Raw genomic sequence first — 20540 nt, 5'->3', positions numbered from 1 at the left:
AATGAAACACATTATATCAAAATGACAGGCAACTGGACCGAGGGGATGGGGTGGCTTTGTTGGTGAAAATGAAATCAAATCCTTAGAAAGAAGTGGCATAGGATCCAAGGATGTAAAATCCTTGTGAGCAGAATTCAGAAATTGCAAAGGTAAAAACACTCTTATGGGAGATATATACAAGTATCTTAACAGTAACCCAGATGTGGGGTACAAATTACAATGGAAGGTAGCAAAGACATGCAAAAAGGGCAATGCTAATGATGATCACGGGGGACTTCAATGTACAAGTAGGTTGGCAAATCAGGTAGGTGCTGGATCTCAATAGAACGAATTTGTGGAATGCCCGCCGCATGGCATTTTTGAGCAGCTTGTGATTGAGTCCACTAAGGAAAAGGAAATTCCAGATTGAGTGTTGTTTAATGAACCAGATTTGTTAGTGAACTTAAAGCAAAGGAAGAGACAGAAGCTAAAATCAGATGTATTAGTATTATAGTTGAGGAAAGATAACTACAGAAGCATGAGAGAAGAGCTGGTCAAAGTTGATTGCAAAGGGACATTAGTATGAATGATGGTAGAGCAGCAATGGCTGGAGTTCCTTGGAGTAATTTGAAAGACACAGAATTAGTTTATCCCAAAGAAAAATAAGCATTCTTAAAGGAGGATGAGGCAGCTAGGGAAGTCAAAGAGAGCTTAAAAGTAAACGAGGGGGCATTCAATATACCAAATATTAAAGAAAAGCTAGAGGATTGGGAAGCTTTTAAAAACAACAGAATCCATGTAAAAAAACACATGGAGAAAAAAAAGATAAAACACAAAGGTAAGCCAGCTAATGATATGTCTTATGAATTCCTGTCATTGATAATAAATAATGGAGTGTTATTTTGAACTACATTCTCAGAGGAAAATTGTTTCCTTCAAAACAACAGATGAGACTGTTTTCATCCTTGCTTTCATTGTCCTTTGCCTTATCTCAAAACTGCTCAGCTCACTGATTTATAGCATCATCATGAAAACATTCCAATCGTGCCATCTCAGCAAACAACTAAACCACAATGTCAGCTGGATTGTACCATAACAGATGAGACTCTAAAGCATTTTGGGAATGAGTAACTATTTATCCTTTCATTATACTGAAAGAGATCTCCAAAGTTCTAATCAAATGAATTCAAAACAAACCCTAATCTTACATGCGCATAACTACTATATTTTCCAATATTTCATAAATACAGATAGACTGCTAAACATGCAGTGAGGCTAATAACTCTGTTAGGTTAAATTTACTGGAGACAGGAGCAACAAACAAACCACTGGAAGAGCTCAACATGTCAAGCAGCATCTATGAAGGTGGAGTAATGACTGGCATTTCAGCTGGAAACCCTGCGTCAGGACTGTGAGTGTGAAGGGGAAGTGAGATAGAGGGGTGTGACTGAGGCTGGTATGTGATAGATAGAGCCAGGTGAGGGGAGAAGATGGTGGGTAGATAGAGCCACATGGAGGAGAGGTTAGGAAAGGTGAACCAAAGGGAAAAGAAGTTCAGGTGATGAGTATGCAGATTGAAGCAGGTGGGGTGGGATAACAAATGACGGGAGTGACGGGAATGGTGAACAAAGGGAGAGAGAACCTGAGTGAACTGGTGGGAGTGAGGAAGCGCCAAAGGGGGAGTGAGTTACCCGAAAATGGAAAGTTCATCCCATTAGAGTGCAGAGAACATGAGGAGCTTTCCTTCCAGTTTGCATTTTGCCTCACCGTGGCAGTTGAGAAAGCTGAAGACAGGTCAGTGTGGGAACGGGAAAGGGGGCTGAAATGATATGCAATGGTATCTCAATATAGCTGCTGCGGCAGACCACAGGTGCTCTGCAAATGGTCTCTGCCTCACCTGGAAGGGCTGGTGAGGTCCCAGGGTGAGGGTGAGGGAGAAGGCACAGGCACAAGTGTTGCACCTCCTACAGCTGCATGGGAAGTTCCAGGATCCAGGGAAGGCTGAGTGGAAAGGGATGAGAGTTACAAAAAGTAAAAACCTGGGGGGTGGTGGGGACGAGGGGGGTACAAATGGCAGTGGAACCCAATTGGACCTGTTGGAAATGGTGGGACATGGAGGCAAGCTGGCTGAAAGATGAGGACCAAGCTAACTCTGCCTCTGTTCTGTCTGGGTAAAGGGAGAATAAAAGCAGAAATGCAGGAAGTACAGGAGATATTACGTGAGGGCTCCAGCAAATACAGCAGAGAGGAAGCCCTGCTTCTTGAAGAATGAGGGAAGCCTCACCCTGAGAACAGATGCAGCAGAGAAGGAGAGACTGATGGGGAAGGCTTCCTTACAGAAGACTAGGCGAGAGGAGATGTCATTGAGTTAGCTGTGCAAGTCCATGGGTTTATAGTAGATATGGTTAAAATTACCCCTTTGTCCTTTTGATTGGACTATGTTACAGTGAAATGGTATCAAGATAATCACACATAGAATAAATAGGAAGTTGGAACAAATTCCAAACTTTTATGTGAAGTTTGTAATAAAGCGAAATTACAGTTGGAAAATGATATGGTCTTCAAAATCATATTACACATATTGAATATGGATTCTATGGTTACAGTAAATAACGTTTCAATGGACTGACATATAACACTATAAGTACAGTGGAGTCTGGTTAATTGGGACACATTAGGACAAGTACATTTTGGCCCAATTAGGCAACTGCCATAATTAGCCAAAGTTTCATGGAAGTAGTTAAAAAGGTATAAATAAGGCAAACAACTGTTCAACTGAAAAAGAAATAACGTATTTAAATGAAATACAGAACAAATTAGACACTGCCAATACTACTACAGTACTATAAAACTGAGTATTAGTCCTTAATAGTTATCAACAGAGGAATTAAACTGCATATTTGTTCTTAATAGTTATTAACAGAGTAATTGAATCAGTGTACACTGCCATGTATGACGTGTCCAGTGTGGGGTAACAGCTCTAGTGAAGGGGCTTGTGATGTCCATTCTGGGGCAGTTCTTTTACATTTACTTCCCATCGGACACTCAGCTCTCACCTGTGGCTCCAAGTAGGAGTTTGCACATGCCAGCAGCCACATTCTAGCACACTGCTTCGACAGGCAGCCTACACCAAGTGAGGGTAGCAGACGGGCCTCATAACCCCATGACATAGGGACATGCCTGTTTTAGCATGTGAAGTCCGTTCCAGTGGATTGGGCGGATGAGATCAGCTGTGAGGTCCAATGGCCAAAAAGGCAGATTTGCAATGCTTTGTGGAGAGCGAAGGGCATGATAAGGCATAGAAGGTCATGGTTATCCATTGCAACCAAGGAAGATGCCTGTATCATTTGCACCACCGGACCTAGACTTCCGTGTTCGAGAGAGTGGAACAGTTGTCCCACTGCAAAAGCTTTTGCACTTTAAAAACTCTCCCGTACAAGTTTCCCTGTCATTGTCACATATGATGGACAACCAGCACGCTCCAGAGTTCTTTTGATGGACTGTAAATTAACAAAATTAGCACAGACACCTAGTGCAGATAATGGGATACCTTCATACAATGCTTTCAAAGATTGCGTCCTCTAAATCTTCATTTTCATTGTAACATTCAAGGTAATTGTCAATACCTTCAAATACTTCGTTGTTCCTAACTTGTAGTGGAATTGGTTAATTTTCACTCCTGGCCAATTCTGGCATCTCCAAACCTCAATGCTTGAAACCACAGTGAGCAAAAGTATTCTAAATTGTCTTACTGTTTATTTCTCACCAATTATGGGTGACAAAAATCACTGCTTTCTGAACACAAACACACGCAAATAACACTATTTCAAAACTGTTTGCTCTAAGCACAACATAATATCTAACAGCCACATAATTGCACCTGACTGACACTAGTTAGAAACTGTTTGGCAACAGTCTCCTGTCCCAATTAAGCAACACTGCGTCCCATAGAAACAAAGGGAATCCCAGCTAGTTCCTTGACTAATCTGTGTTCTTCAAGAATTGTTCCAGATTAGTGGCTGCCCCGATTAACCAGAATCCATTGCATATGCAAAGACTTTCATTCTATAAACAGCTGTCCCCAACCACCGGGCTGCAAAGCATGTGCTACCGGGCCGAGAGGAAACGATATGATTTGGCGATATGAGTCAGCTGCACCTTTCCTCATTCCGTCACACATTGTTGAGCTTGAACGCGCGTCAGGTCATTACCTCCGCATCATCCATGTCAGCGCGGGAAGGCAATCAATTCCTCGAGCTTGCAAATGACAGCAGGCTGAAAAGTATGTTTGACATAACATCTCTGCCAGCATTCTGGATCAAAGTCAAGGCTAAATATCCTGAGATAGCCACAAAAGCACAGAAAACGTTGCTTCCATTCCCAACATGTCTCTGCAATGAATGCAACAAAAACTAAATTGTGGAATAGACTGGACATAAGGAACCCCCTTCAAGTATCACTGTCTCCCACCACCCCTCGATGGGACCGTCTCGTTGCAGGGAAACAAGCCCAGGGCTCCCACCGATTCAGCAATATTGGTGTGTTGCAATGATTTTATATGTTCATACGGGGAAAATATGTGCTGTGTGTTTAATATCCAAACGTTACTTAAAATGTTATGATGCTATTGACCTATATAACCATATAACAATTACAGCATGGAAACAGGCGATCTCGGCCCTTCTAGCCCGTGCCGAACGCTACTCTCACCTAGTCCCACCGACCGGCACTCAGCCCATAACCCTCCATTACTTTCCTGTCCATATACCTATCCAATTTTTCTTTAAATGATAATATCGAACCTGCCTCTACCATTTCTACTGGAAGTTCGTTCAAAACTTACTTTAAACTCTCTTGTCCTTCCCTGATAATTGACTTATCACAATATTCATGCGAGGAAAATATGCACTGTGTGTTTAATATTAAATTCGTTAGATAAACCCTTTTAGAAATGAAATTGAGTGTATTAGCCACTTATCACCTATATTCCAGTCATGATTAACACCCCCCCCGAACAGAATCGCCAAAAAGGATTTGCGGAGAAAAAAAATCGGCAGGTACACACATGCACACTGATGCCCACGCAAGGCTTCATGGTCATTGTAGTCTTTCTCTGGGTAAACACAACGTATTTGACTTCTACTCTTGTCCGTTGGCAACCCTACCCACCCCACCCCACCCCCGGGTCGGCCAGTCCGCAAGAATATTGTCAATATTAAACCGGTCCACAGTGCAAAAAAAGGTTGGGGACCCCTGCTGTAGAAAGTGCTACTTCATTAGAAAAGGATATATTCATGAACATAGTTATATCATAACACATTATGACCAAAAGAATTCCTACCAAAGCACATTGCTAAGTTTACAGAAACAGAGAAGCTTGATGGTAGCTTCAACCCCATTTTGAGAACTTTGTCACATGGAATTTAAGTTTTTGTAACCATTTGTAAAAATCACAGCAAAGCTATTGATAACCAAAAATATGTTTTTCCATTAGAAATCCCTTAGCTTAGGAAAGATGAAATGCCTATGTTACGCTCAAAGTTGTTATGGCACAGGTACTATCAACCTTTGTGTATGGAAGTGTATACTAACACTTACTTCTTTGTAGACTGGTCCTAACTTTAAATTGAGCGCCATAGTCTGAGATGTCCAACCTAGCCGAAAGGGTTTCTTACTATCTACCCTTAGTATTTTGAAACCTTAAAGCTGTAGCACAAAGTAGACTCTGGAGTAAGAAGAATAAAGTCTTTATGCCTCAAGGGCAGAACTCCATTCACATTTTTAATATTTTCTCTCCATAACCTGTACAACATCGTCCTTCAAGCCACCTTAAGAGTTCCAGTTTCTATTATTCAGAAAGGACTCTCGTCAAATGTATTTTTTTTTTGCGGTAAGATCCCATAATTTTACCCATTCACTTAATTTTTCAATATTTCTTTATGGTTTAATGCTTCTACCGCACTGTTTAATATGTTGCCATTTTAGTATCCTTTCTCATCCTGCTTATCTGGCAGTTTAACCTATCTGTTATTTATAAGTACAATAGTTACAGGTTCAATGCAGATCATTACAGGACACCACTGGTCACATCCTGCCAATTTAATACATGTTTGCATTCTCTGCTCTTCAGATGCAGATTCATTTACTGTATTTACTAAATGTACATTGAAACATACAGTGAAATGTGTTGTTTAGTGTTAACATAACCCAAGGATGAGCTGAGGCAGCCCGCAAGTGTTGCCACACATACTGGTGACAACAGCAGGTACGGATTAAATTGATGTGATGTGACCACTGGTGTACTGAACAAAAAACTTCCTAACTAAATCACTAATTTGTCTTCCGTGGCCAACTTGAGCTCCTAGTCTCTAATAAAGGACATGATCAAACATTTCCTGCAACTCCAGATAAACGCATGACCATGTGCATGAGTGAATAGTTTGGCCACAAAACAGAAGAAATTTAAAGCAGTGTTTCCATTTATGGGACATTCAATAATTAAGCATCAGTCAGAATAGACAGTTATTAATAAATGCAAATGGTAATAATGAGTCATTTATTTGCTCAGAGATCGGAATAAGTTCCAAGATCACACCTGATCTGGTCCACACCTTACATTCACAGTCTACAGGATCTGATTATATCTCTGATTATCACAGGTATTTAAAAACAAATAAAACACTTAGAAAAAGAACAAAATTTAGAAACCTTTTTAATTCAATGAAAATTATTAGAAGTTTATTGATTAAAAACTAGTAACAAACCACTTAATTTCATTTAATGAAGGGTCAACAACCCTGTTCAAATGAATTCAAAAGAAATGTTGAATATGCAAATGGTCATCACAGCAAAATCAGGAACAAATTCCCAGCCTCAGTGCTGGGTCCAGTATGAAAGCAGGAAGCCAGATACACAGCACATTTTGCAATACTTGCATGTACTAGTCACAGTCTTCTTTAGATATCACTCTCACTGAAATCATACCCACAACCCCCCACCACCCCAGCCCCCGCCATTCTCAAATCTACAAGTAAATTTGTATTTGAGGAAAAGACATGGACCAGGATATCTGAGGGGCTATCAGACAAACAACAACCCTGGCAATTTCAAACAGTTCAAGACATGCGCCAGAAACAGAAGTTCAACTCTTGATCAGCCTTTGGTTTAAATTTCTGATGCAAACAGAAGTCATCTTTCACATTACTGACTGAGAATAGTTGCTGGAACATGGTATGAAATGGAAACTATTATTTGAAGCACACAATGAGGCAGTACATAAACACAAATCAGCCGTTTCATTGCACAAAGATATATGCATGCCTCTCTATCTATAACTACAATTTATGTTTATACAGCAACTTCAGTATATCGCAAACTCGAAGAGCTTTGCAAGAATAAATAAATAATCTGACACGCAAGGGTGTACAAATCTTCATTTTCAAAAAACTGTTTCACCTCTCACCTGAGTGGCTATTTTCCTCATGTCCCTGTGCCTAAATAAGTTCAAAAAGGCCAAAGCTTTATTGACCTAATATTCATATTATCCATGAGTTTCATAGAATCTTAGTGCAGAAACACGTTCAAATTACACATTCTACACTCCTTAAGAATAACTGAGGAAGAAATACATCAGTGAATACGAACAGTAACGGAAAAGCCAGCGTAACAGATATTTGTATCAAAATGCCAGGAACATCAAGAATAAATTAAACGGGTTCAGCAGTTCCCGACAGGAATTTTATCCAATTATACTTGTCACTCAGGAAAGCAATGATGTTTGTGGTCATACTCTAAAACCTTGATCATAATATCTAAATATATATTTACAAAAATGTAAAAAATAACAATAAAGTCTTTGATTCTGCGCAAGTGTTCAAGTATACTAAAAGCACCAACCAAATAGTTAACGAATATTATGTTTTTCTGTGCAGTCAGCTTAATTTCAGAGAGTGGTGAGTTGCCAGCCCATTCCCTGCATTAGGAGGGGGAGAATGTTTGTTTGTTTGTTTGTTTACTTGTTTATCTGTAGCGATACAGCGCGGAATAGGCCAATCTGGCCCTTCGAGCCACGCCACCCGACAATGCCCCAATTTAATCCTAGCCTAATCATGGGACAATTTACAATGGCCAATTAACCAAACAACTGGTACATCTTTGGACTGTGGGAGGAAACCAGAGCTCCTGGGGAAAACCCATGCAGTCACAGGGAGAACGTACATACTCCTTACAGGCAGTGGCAGGAATGTAAAGACAAGTAGTTGGTTACTCCCCCTTTGATTGTTTTAACAAGGACTGGAACGTGTAAGATTTCTACAATATGGAGCAAGGGATTACACAGAGGAATCAGAGGCAAGATGATGAGAATAATAAATTGGCAGTAGTTATAGATTTAATAGTAGACAACAACCAGCCACTTTGTAAATATATTTAAGATTCCTAGATAGAATGTCGAATGCAGAACAGCATAGTACAGGAAAGGTCCCTTTAGCTCACATTGTCAACACCGAACACAAAGCAGAATTAAGCTAATTTTCTTTTGCCTATACAGTAAATGATCAGTATCTCTTAGTTCCTTGCACATTAATGTGTCTATCACATCTACTTCCTTTAGTCCCCCCGGCAGCCTGTTCCATTCACCAACCACTCTCTGTCCAAAGCAAAACTTGCCCCGCACATCTCCTTTAAACTTACAGCCTCTCATCTTAAACGCACGCCCTCTAATGCTTGGCATTTTGCCCAGGGGAGAACCATTCTGATTGCCCATCCTATTTATGCACCTCATAATCTTATAAACATTTATCTGGTCTCCACTCAGCCTCTGACATTCCAGAGAAAGTAATGCAACTTTGTCTAGGATGGTCTTAATTTAATCTAGATAGTCCACTAAAGCTCAGCTGACATGGTAAAATATATCACCTAAAATGGAAAAATACCTAAAAAGTGAGAAGCCCATTGAAATCAGGGATGTAGATAACTGTCACAATGTTTTCTACAGGATAGGTTAAGGACTTAATTGAAAGGCCGAGAGACCATAATGGTATGCAGATGACTTGATTCTGGATGGTGGATGTTAAAGAGTAATAGATTAGGAAAAATCAATTCCTGGGAGTGAAGCTGATAGAGAAAGTTAATGCTGCTGGGCACAGGGGCGGGTCTGAAACAAAGGAAGCTATAAGATGTTTTCCAAATGACACCAACCTGTCTGCAGTAAGGTTAAAGGAATGAAAAAGAAACCAACCTCTTCCTCTTGCCCAGCTATAGGAGCGGTTGACAATAACACTTCCTCCATGCTGCAAGGTCTCCAACTGAAGAGGTCGTAAGTGCAGCTCAGTGTTTCTGACAGAGTTTTTTGATGGTAGAATATATTTTGGCAGTCCCTTGTAAAACCAAGCACCAGATCTCTTCCAAATCTGTAAAACATCAAAAATCAAAAATTTAGCTTTGCTCCCAGGTGCTATTATTAAAGGAATCCAATGTAACTCAAGATGGTGCAGGATCATGCACTGGGATTTTCATGAAACTGACTATATTATGCATTTTAATTAAGCATTTTATGCAAACTTCTAGGAACCTGTAAAACATATAAGTCAGCCATTAACTGTGGAAAATTATTAAATAACACTTGTAAACACTTGTAAGACTAAAGACGAAAAACAATGACTGGTTAAAATTGTGGAGTTACAAAGGCAAGCAATGATACTAATTTCAAACAGCACGAATCACTCCTGTTTACCTTTGACCTTCCTTATCTTGTTAAAAACAAGTGACTACCTTCTGTTATAACTGTAAAACTCTCTGCACTATGAATGATAAGGTTAAGAAAGCTTTATTCCCGGCAAGTCTTTCCTGACATTCCCAGAAGTCTGTATAAATAAAGGACATGAGGAAACCCTATCAGGGTTAATATAAGTTTTACAGAAAGCATACTGAGGAAGTGAACATAAGAACAATGGCTCAATTCCATGTACTCATTCATCTGATTCTGCTGTTTGCATATCTGTACATTGGCAAGATCAAGACAGTAAGACAGACTTCCAAACCAACTGTCTTCACACAAAAAAATTGTTTGGAGCTTGCTTTTTTACTTAGCGTAAGCAAAAGCCTAGAAACAGAATGTGGTATTCCATCACAACAGCAAAATCATGTGATCAACTGTGTGTTTTGAACGCAAACAACAGGAATTCTGCAGATGCTGGAAATTCAAGCAACACACATCAAATTTGCTGGTGAACACAGCAGGCCAGGCAGCATCTCTAGGAAGAGGTACAGTCAACGTTTCAGGCTGAGACCCTTCGTCAGGACTAACTGAAGGAAGAGTGAGTAAGAGATTTGAAAGTTGGAGGGGGAGGGGGAGATCCAAAATGATAGGAGAAGACAGGAGGGGGAGGGATGGAGCCAAGAGCTGGACAGGTGATTGGCAAAAGGGATACGAAAGGATCATGGGACAGGAGGTCCGGGAAGAAAGATAAGGGGGGGGTGAACCCAGAGGATGGGCAAGGGGTATATGCAGAGGGACAGAGGGAGAAAAAGGAGAGTGAGAGAAAGAATGTGTGTATAAAAATAAATAACAGATGGGGCACGAGGGGGAGGTGGGGCATTAGCGGAAGTTAGAGAAGTCGATGTTCATGCCATCAGGTTGGAGGTTAGTCGGCTGGGGTGATATACTGCGTCCGGTGCTCCCAATGTGGCCTTTTATATATTGGCGAGACCCGACGCAGACTGGGAGACCGCTTTGCTGAACACCTACGCTCTTTCCGCCAGAGAAAGCAGGATCTCCCAGTGGCCACACATTTTAATTCCACATCCCATTCCCATTCTGACATGTCTATCCACGGCCTCCTCTACTGTAAAGATGAAGCCACACTCAGGTTGGAGGAACAACACCTTATATTCCGTCTGGGTAGCCTCCAACCTGATGGCATGAACATCGACTTCTCTAACTTCCGCTAATGCCCCACCTCCCCCTCGTACCCCATTTGTTATTTATTTTTATACACACATTCTTTCTCTCACTCTCCTTTTTCTCGCTCTGTCCCTCTGAATATACCCCTTGCCCATCCTCTGGGTTCCCCCCCCCACCATCTTCCCGGACCTCCTGTCCCATGATCCTCTCATATCCCTTTTGCCAATCACCTGTCCAGCTCTTGGCTCCATCCCTCCCCCTCCTGTCTTCTCCTATCATTTTGGATCTCCCCCTCCCCCTCCAACTTTCAAATCTCTTACTCACCCTTCCTTCAGTTAGTCCTGACGAAGGTTCTCGGCCTGAAACATCGACTGTACCTCTTCCTAGAGTTGCTGCCTGGCCTGCTGCGTTCACCAGCAAATTTGATGTGTGTTGTGTGTTTTGAACTATTTATTTCAATATTATGATACCTATGTCAACAAAAAAGATTGATCAATTTGCTTGTTGACATTTTGCATACTCTTATACAGGCACTTAAAATTTAAATTTAAATGGAAAATAATTTTCTTATTAATCTTCTCGAAGGTATCCTTTAAAGGACCGGAAGAAGCTGCAGAAGATCGTGAACACGGCGCAGCACATCACACAAACCAATCTTCCATCCACTTTACACCGCACGCTGTCGGAGCAGTGCTGCCAGGATAATCAAGGACACGACCCACCCAGGCAACACACTTTTCGTCCCTCTTCCCTCCGGGAGAAGGCTCAGGAGTTTGAAGACTCGTATGGCCAGATTTGGGAACAGCTTCTTTCCAACTGTGATAAGACTGCTGAACGGATCCTGACCCGGATCTGGGCCGTACCCTCCAAATATCCGGACTTGCCGCTTGGTTTTTTTGCACTACCTTACTTTCCATTTTTCTATTTTCTATTTATGATTTATAATTAAAATTTTTAATATTTACTATCGATTTGTAATCCAGGGAGCAGGAAGCGCAGAATCAAATATCGCTGTGATGATTGTACGTTCTGGTATTATCTATTGTTTGGCGACAATAAAGTATAAAGTATATTACTTTACCAGAAATTTACAAAGTTTATCAAGCTTTTAGCTATGCAGCAGTCCAAAATTGGATACACCAGTGATGCAAGGGCACAGGTTTATTAGAAAGAATGCTGTATCTTCATGCAGATGAAGAAAGCTGTTGGACAAATCTAATCAGATTATCCAGTGAAGCTCTATGCATCCTTTGGTTGCATCATGAATCAAGTGAGATTTGTTATTATTGCTTCATTCAACAATCTTGCTATGCAGCAAAATATTTCTATCACCCAAATCCAGCTTCAGTCCAACCTTGAGAAGATCAATGAAAAGTACAAGGACATTATTTAGGATATAGATAGAAAAGGAGTCTGGGAATACACTTCAGGCTTTGCTTTTTCTGGAGATAAGGCAGCATGAGTTAATTCCATAAAAGCAAGCGGTCACGTGCATAGAATCCTAGAGCTTGGAAGCTGCCCTTTCAGCCAGCTGGATCTGCAGCAAACAGCCATTCATTTGCACTAATTTTATTTAATACTATTTACATTCCAATTGCTAGTCCCATATTCTAACACCCTCCAACACCAGAACCCATTTACAGCAGCCAATGATGAGAGAAGAAGCCTATGTGGTTACAGAGAGCATGTTTAAACTCCATACTGGACCAATTGAACCTGGGTGTTGGGGCTGAGACAGCAGTTCCAGTCCTATGCTATCTTAATATGCTTTGAAGATTATTCTCAAATTGTCACGAGCCTACAGAACTGTCTCTGTCTGTAAGAAATGTCGCTCCATTAATGATTAAAATAATTTATCCCATAAATGGCCCTGCATAATTCATGATTGCTCAGCTGTGCTTTATTTGGTCAGGACAATAGGTTAAGGCGAGTGGCTCGTGGATGTCTATGATTCTCTTAACATTGTTGGCATCCTTTCCCTGTGCCCTTCAAATGCTGGTTTATTTCATGGTAAATTTCTGTCAACTTGCTTGGCAAGAGATCAAGAGTCCTTCATTCAAGTGCTTCAGAGTGGCTCTTCTTGCTTGTTATGGAACAGCAGCTTTGGATTCCTAAAGAACCACACATTCTGGAAGCTCACTTCATGTCTTTTCTCTACAATATGTAGCAATAGTAAATGTTAGAAAGCTTTCCACTCTCAATCCATGATGAGTATTCTCATACATTCACAAGCAGGGTCACATCTTGTCATGGTAGTAGGTTAACAGGCTGTGTCTGCAGTACTGTCCATGTAGCCCACCAGTAATACAACTCGTGTAGTATAGCTGTTATTGGAAACTACCGTATTTTTAAATAATGCATTTTACAAGATTTGTACTTTTTAGCAAACTCATGTATTTTTCACACTCACTGGCAGAAAGCAGTATAGCAGCTAAACTAACAGTTAATTGCCTTTCTCATTTTTCCATTGGCTAAGCATTAGCATATTACCCATATGATGTAATTGGTTTAATTATGTAGCCTAATTTATCTCTGTCAAAGGAATTTCTTTATATTATCTATAAAAGTGATAGATTTTTCAGAAGCACCATCTTCTATTCCTTTGTCTTACACCCCTTAGCATTAATTCCCCTCTTAGCATCATTTCTCAGCTCTTTACATAGTTTGCTCAGTATTCATAAGTTCATTAGTAATCTAAAATAAACTGAAATCTTGGAATTAAGACTGCTTGTCATTTTTGACTCCCAGAAGAACCCTAAGGATCATTAATTAAACAGAAATCGAAGAGTATCTTACATAGAAGTGCACTAACTCACGTTTAAGGCAACATTGTCCACTCTTACAATCCAGCAAAAGGCCAAGTACATCCAACAGCACCACCCATCCTTGCATCATGGCCAAGGCCAGCAGATGTTCACTCTTGGATTTACAAAAATACCCCACGGAAGACTGTGTTCCAAGACGTTCACAATTCTGACCATAAACTGCTGTGGAACCTCTTCATTCTGCAGATGATAGCTGAACCCTGGTTGTGAAAGAAGCTGTCTTGGAAAGAGAGCTTGATGCAAAACCAATCTGTCACTCATCTCTCTTCTCCATACGGTGTCAATGGAACTTGCAATGAATAAATTAGCTGTTATATGTCTCTAGATAACAACAGTGACGACACTTCAATATCTGACAACAACCTGTTTGTGAATCTAATAAAGGCAATATGAACCATTCAGAAGTGTGTTAATAAAAGTGATTTCTGCATTTATTGGAATCAAACTGTATAAAATATATCTAAAAGCGATTTCTTGGGTGTCATTGTACATTTTATATCAACCACATCACTATTTCAACCATTAAAGTTTCACACAGTCCTGAAGAAGGGTCTCACCCCGAAACTTTGACTGTTTACTCTCCTCCACAGATGCTGCCTGACCTGCTGACCTGCTCCAGCATTTTGTGTGTATTGCTTTGGATTTCCAGCATCTGCACAACTTCTCATGGTTGTAAATCTTGAAACAATTGCTTCCAAGTCAATTTGGGGTTGTGATTTGGTAGAATTGTCATCACCCTTCAGAAATGACAGCAACGTTCAGTACTGCGTACACTGGAAGGACAGTAAGAATCCACAGTACGTGACACCTTGCTCCATCACCAGGGTGCACTGTTGCAGCCTTTGACAAACAATGTAAAAGCAATTAAAGTATGTAAACTTCAACTTTTTATGTATTATGTTCACTATAAAACCCAAATGTTTACCTTTTATTTATTTAGTTTTGTCACAGCCTTTAATAACTACAGTATAATTTCTGTAACCCAGACTCCCTGGCTACACAATACTGAGAATGTGCTGGAGGAACTCAGCAGGTCAGTCAGCATCAGTTGAAAAGATCAGTCGACGCTTCGGGCCGAAACCCTTCCTCAGGACCCGCTACCACAGCCACGTCTTCTTCCTGGGAACGTGTCTCCGCCGCCATCTGTTACCGCAGGGATTCTAGCTCCGGTTCCAGGCCTCCCAGTTCGGGCCCAGCAAGGATCCCAGGTACCTCCGTTTCATTGACCGCTGCTCCCGCGGGATTCTCTGCGCCATGCTCGCTGCCATGCGAAGATACCTAAGGGCCCTGTCCCTCTCTCTGCCACCACTCCGGGACTCACTCTCCACCGTCTGCCATGCACCTCTCCTACACTTCATTCTCCGCCAGATTCACGCATCCATCCGCCGTTTCTTCTCCTTCCTCGCATCCAAGAAGGACAACAAGCTCGCCCGCCTGGAGCCCACGACAACAACCGGCTCCAGCCTGGTCCGAAACCCCTCGGACCTGGACTTCTCAGGCCTTCGGCAGGCCGGAGACCCATCCGCCTCTGATTCTGACCCTGACTGGAACCACTGCCTCCTGAAAAGGGGAACCAGCCCCCGGCAAGCCATGAACTCACTCACTTCCGACTCCGACCTCAGTTCTGGGGCCCTGCAGGATACAGTCTTTGCCACGCCAAGTTTAGGATCCAGCTCCTACGGAGGTCCCGAAACTCTCCAAACCGGAACCGCTGTTACTGCCGCTGGGTCCCACCGCCTATCCTATTCCCCCACTACCCTCTTTCCTCCCATCAACTCCCAAACATCCCTCTACCCTTCATCGTCCATCCATTCCTCTGATTTATCATCCTCCCCTAACCCCACTCTCCCTGAACACCCCAACCCCCCTCTCCCTCCTGAGACTTCCCACTCTTCACCCTCCTCTGACCCCAACCCCAACCCTTGCCGTGTCTTCACCATCCCCTCTGACCTTCCCCTCTCTGAGGTAGAACGTTCTGTCCTTAGCAAGGGCCTCACTTTTGTCCCCCTCCGTCCACACCTCAGTGAATTCCGTGCCCACCATGACGTTGAACTCTTCTTCCGTCGCCTACGTCTCCAAGCCTACTTCTTTGGCAAGGATTTCCCTCCCCCTTCTCCTGTCTTCATCCTTCCTCCTCCTCCTGGACACCCCGCCCGGGCCTTCTACCTGCACTTGATCTCTTCATCTCCAACTGTCACCAAGACATCAACCGTCTCAACTTCACCACTTCTCTCTCCTGTTCCAACCTCACTCCCTCTGAACGCACTGCCCTCCACTCTCTCCGCACTCATCCAAACCTCACCATCAAATCTGCTGACAAAGGTGGTGCCGTAGTAGTCTGGCGGACGGACCTCTACCTCACTGAGGCCAAACGGCAGCTCTCTGACACCTCCTCTTACTTACCCCCGGAACAGGACCCCACCAAAAAACATCAAACCATTGTCTCCCGCACAATCACCGCCCTTATCAACTCCGGAGACCTTCCATCCTCAGCCGCTAAACTCATTATTCCCACACCCCGTACCGCTCGGTTTTACCTCCTCACAAAGACACACAAGCCTGACTGTCCCGGTAGACCCATAGTTTCTGCCTGCTCCTGTCCCACCGAACTTGTATCTGCCTACCTGGATTCCATTTTGTCACCTATAGTTCAGTCCCTTCCCACCTACATCCACGATACATCCCATGCCCTCCATCTCTTCAATAACTTCCAGTTCCCCGGTCCCAACCACTTCATTTTTACTATGGATGTCCAATCCTTATACACCTCCATTCCCCATCAAGAAGGCCTCAAAGCCCTCCGCTACTTCCTGGATAATAGACCTCACCAGTTCCCCAACACCGCTACCCTCCTCCGGTTGGCGGAACTGGTTCTCACACTTAATAACTTCTCTTTTGGCTCTTCCCACTTTCCTCAGACTAAGGGTGTAGCTATGGGAACTCGCATGGGACCCAGCTACACCTGCCTCTTCGTTGGTTACGTGGAACAGTCTGTGCTCCAAACCTACTCTGGTACTGCTCCCCAACTTTTCCTTCAATACATTGACGACTACATTGGTGCTGCTTCCTGCACCCATGCTGAACTCGTCAATTTCATCGATTTTACTTCAAACTTCCACCCAGCCCTCAACTTCACTTGGTCTATCTCTGACACTTCTCTCCCCTTTCTCGATGTCTCGGACTCCATCTCTGGAGACAGACTGTCCACTGACATCTTCTACAAGCCCACCGACTGTCATAACTACCTCAACTATACCTCTTCCCACCCCGCCACATGCAAAAATGCCATTCCCTATTCCCAGTTCCTCTATCTCCGCCACATCTGCTCCCAGGATGAGGCTTTCCATTCCAGGACATCTCAAATGTCCTCTTTCTTTAAGGATTGTGGTTTCCCTTCTACAGTGATCAATGATGCCCTCACCCACATTTCCTCCATTTCCCGCACTTCGGCCCTCACCCCATCTTCCCGCCACCACACCAGGGACAGAGTTCCCCTTGTCCTCACCTACCACCCCACCAGCCTCCGGATTCAGCACATTATCCTCTGCAACTTCCGCCACCTTCAACAGGACCCCACCACTAAGCACATCTTTCCCTCTCCACCCCTCTCCACTTTCCGCAGGGATCGGTCCCTCCGTGACTCACTTATCCGCACGTCCATCCCCACGGATCTCCCACCCGGCACTTATCCTTGTACGCGTAAGTGCTACACCTGTCCCTACATCTCCTCTCTTCCCACCATTCAGGGCCCCAAACAGTCCTTCCAGGTGAGGCAACACTTCACTTGTGAGTCTGTTGGGGTCATCTATTGCATCCGGTGCTCCCGGTGCGGCCTCCTCTACATCGGTGAAACCCGACGCAGATTGGGGGACCGCTTCGTCGAGCACCTCCGCTTCGTCGGCCACAACAGACAGGATCTCCTGGTAGCCACCCACTTCAACTCTGCTTCCCATTCCCATTCAGATATGTCCATATATGGCCTCCTCTACTGCCATGATGAGGCTAAACTCAGGTTGGAGGAACAACACCTCATATACCGTCTAGGTAGTCTCCAGCCCCTTGGTATGAACAAAGAATTCTCCAACTTCCGGTAATTCCCTCCCCCTCCCTTCTTCTATCCCTATTTTACATCACCTCCCTCATAGTTCCGCCTCCTTCTACTACTTCGCATTATTCTCCTGCCAATCACCTCCCTGCTTCCCCTCCCCCACCTCTTTGTTTTTAAAATTACTGTTTTTTTCAACTACCAGCATTCTTCAAACCCTCCCCAAAGTTCTTCCTTCAGTTCTGACAAAGGGTTCCGGCCCAAAACGTCAACTAATCTTTTCAACTGATGCTGACTGACCTGCTGAGTTCCTCCAGCGCATTGTGAGTTTTCCTTTGACAATAGCATCTTCAGATTATTTTGTGTTTACAAAATACTAAATTTATACAGGTGAAGTCAAATTCCTTGGGAATAATTATTTCAAAATATCCTAGGTATTAATTTATAACACTTGAACTTCTTGTTCGTTCTATGTGCAAATCCCAACCTTTAATTCACTCATTGTAAAATTAAGCACAATTAGTGTTTTACAGCGTTACGATTGTCGGAATTCTTCCATCCAGCTACTCGGGTATACAGATTCCATAAATATTACTGGATAGCACAGAATGCAGAACCCTAATAGTAGGCAGGTAACAGCAACACACACTGTAAAAGGGAAATTCCACCCTGCAGTGCTCATGGCTTTGAGGACAAACATCATTTAGATCACCCTCCTACACTGATAGAAAATCCAGGTCATTTATATCAAAGTTTTTCTACCACTTGCTTTTTCTTATTTTTCCTCTCCCTTTCCCTCTTCTTCTAACCCCACTCTGACCTCTTAACCTCTTCATCTCACCTGCCTATCACCTCTCCCTGCTTCTTCCCTTTCTCCCATGGTCCATTCTCCTCTCCTATCATCCCTTCTTCTCCAGCCTTTACCTTTCCCACCCATCTGGCTTCACCTATCACCTTCTAGCTTCTCCTCCTTCCCCACCCCACCTTCCACCTTTTTATTCCAGCATCTTCCCCTTTCCTATCCCAGTCCTAATGAAAGATCTCGGCCTGAAACTTTGGCTGTTTATTCATCTCCATAGATGCTGCCTGACCTGCTGAGTTCCTCCAGCATTGTTCTGGATTTCCAGCATTTGCAGAACCTTTTATGTTTATGATTCAGCTGTTATATTATTCAGCATATACTGGAAGCATAAAATGTGGGCATGCTGAAATGGTTTTATATTATCACCAAATCATATTGTTGTATCCATTCTCTTGAAGTGAATCCCAAGTGGTGACTTAATTGTATTTTTCTTCTAGATAAATCTTGAGGAGGTGAATTTATATTGCTATTTAAACCTCGACCCTCATCTTCATTCTGGGCTTCAAGATGCATTGCTAATTGTTTTCTATAATAAACTGACTCACCATTTACCCATTCTTGCTCCATGACATACACATTTTACTTTTACCTCCTGGTCGTAAGTGCACTGTAAAGTGCCACATTAAATATTAGTTCAAATATATAGAATTGGAATTGGTTTACTGTCACATGTACCAAGAAACGGTGAAAAGTTTCACTTGTGTACTGTTCATACAGATCAAATCATTACTCATTGAGGGAGAACAAGGGAAAACAATAACAGGATGCAGAATAAAGTGTAACAGCTACAGACAGCGTGCAGTGGAAGTAACCAGAAGGTGCAAGATCACAATGAGGTAGATTGGTGAGGTCAAGAGTCCATCACATCTTACTAGGGAACCATTCAATAGTCTCATAACACCAGGGTAAAAGCTGTCCTGAACCTGCGTGCTTACAGGCTTTGTATTTTCTGCCTGACTGAAGAGGGGGAACAGAGAATGTCTGGAGTGGTTGGGGTCTGCTTTACTGAGACAGTGAGAAGTGCAGAGTCCCTGGAAGGGAAGCCACTTTCTGTGATGTACTGAGCTGTGACCTAACTGATTTAAACAATATAAATATATGAATATTTTAAAATTATTTTAAGTAGCAATATGAAAAGCTTAGCTGAATGTGGTCGAGAATATTTACATATAGAACCAGTAAAATCTGTCAATTGATTGACCAATGTAGTTCACCTTTGCTGGAGCCAAAATCAACAGGCTGATGAGAAAATTCTGCTAGTAACAAAGCAGTTGTCGTCATGCCTCTCTGTAAATGTACAATACTGAAGTCCAAAAGATAGGCAGGCAGAACTGTGTATGACTTATATTAAATATAGGTTAGGTTACAGTATTTATTATGGCTGAAGGTCATATACAATGCATAAGGTAGCAACTAATGTCATGGATTAAACCAATCAAGAGTTAGAAAATAAAGTTCAGCTGAAATAGATGTTTAGCTCCAACAAAACACCTTCAATTCACAACCTATACAAATGAGGAAGAAAAGTAAGTTTTCATGCAAGACGTCATTGTGAATTGAATTTTGTATGAGAGAATTAGCTATATTCTCTCAAATTATCCTAAATGGAAGACAGCTAAATTTGGTAATGACAAAAAGGTAGGCAAGAAATGACGTAGGGAATAGAACATTAGGAGATGACAAAGCACTATAGACAGGTGAAGTGGCTGGACAAAGATCTAGCAAATAATGTGGGAAAATGTTTAAATGTCCATTCTGGCAAAAAATTAAGCATTTTATTTAAACCACAAAGCTCTGATGTTGGTACGTTTGAGTGCACAATAGGCAAAACAGAATAGTCTGTGGCATACATCGCCTGGGAGCTTTCCCAGCACTTGGTGAAATTTTCCATTTGTGACATCATGTCAGTGCTCAAAAATTTCATAT

The 20540-nt window shown here is 42.4% G+C and overlaps 1 protein-coding gene across 3 annotated transcripts in view; it reads right to left on the bottom strand.

Moving 5' to 3' along the window:
* The window catches only part of LOC134336817 (rab effector Noc2-like), a 258174-nt gene that overhangs the window by 57208 nt on the left and 180426 nt on the right, over positions 1–20540 (bottom strand). For all 3 annotated transcript variants that reach the window (XM_063031313.1, XM_063031312.1, XM_063031314.1), the window contains one exon: positions 9218–9389. In XM_063031313.1, coding sequence (XP_062887383.1) covers positions 9218–9389 — 172 coding nt within the window. The remainder of the gene's footprint in view (positions 1–9217; positions 9390–20540) is intronic.

Source organism: Mobula hypostoma, chromosome 23 (assembly GCF_963921235.1).
Source record: "Mobula hypostoma chromosome 23, sMobHyp1.1, whole genome shotgun sequence".
Taxonomy (NCBI): domain Eukaryota; kingdom Metazoa; phylum Chordata; class Chondrichthyes; order Myliobatiformes; family Myliobatidae; genus Mobula; species Mobula hypostoma.
The sequence above is the reverse complement of the archived record's forward strand: the minus strand, read 5'-3'. Positions and strand labels throughout refer to the sequence as shown.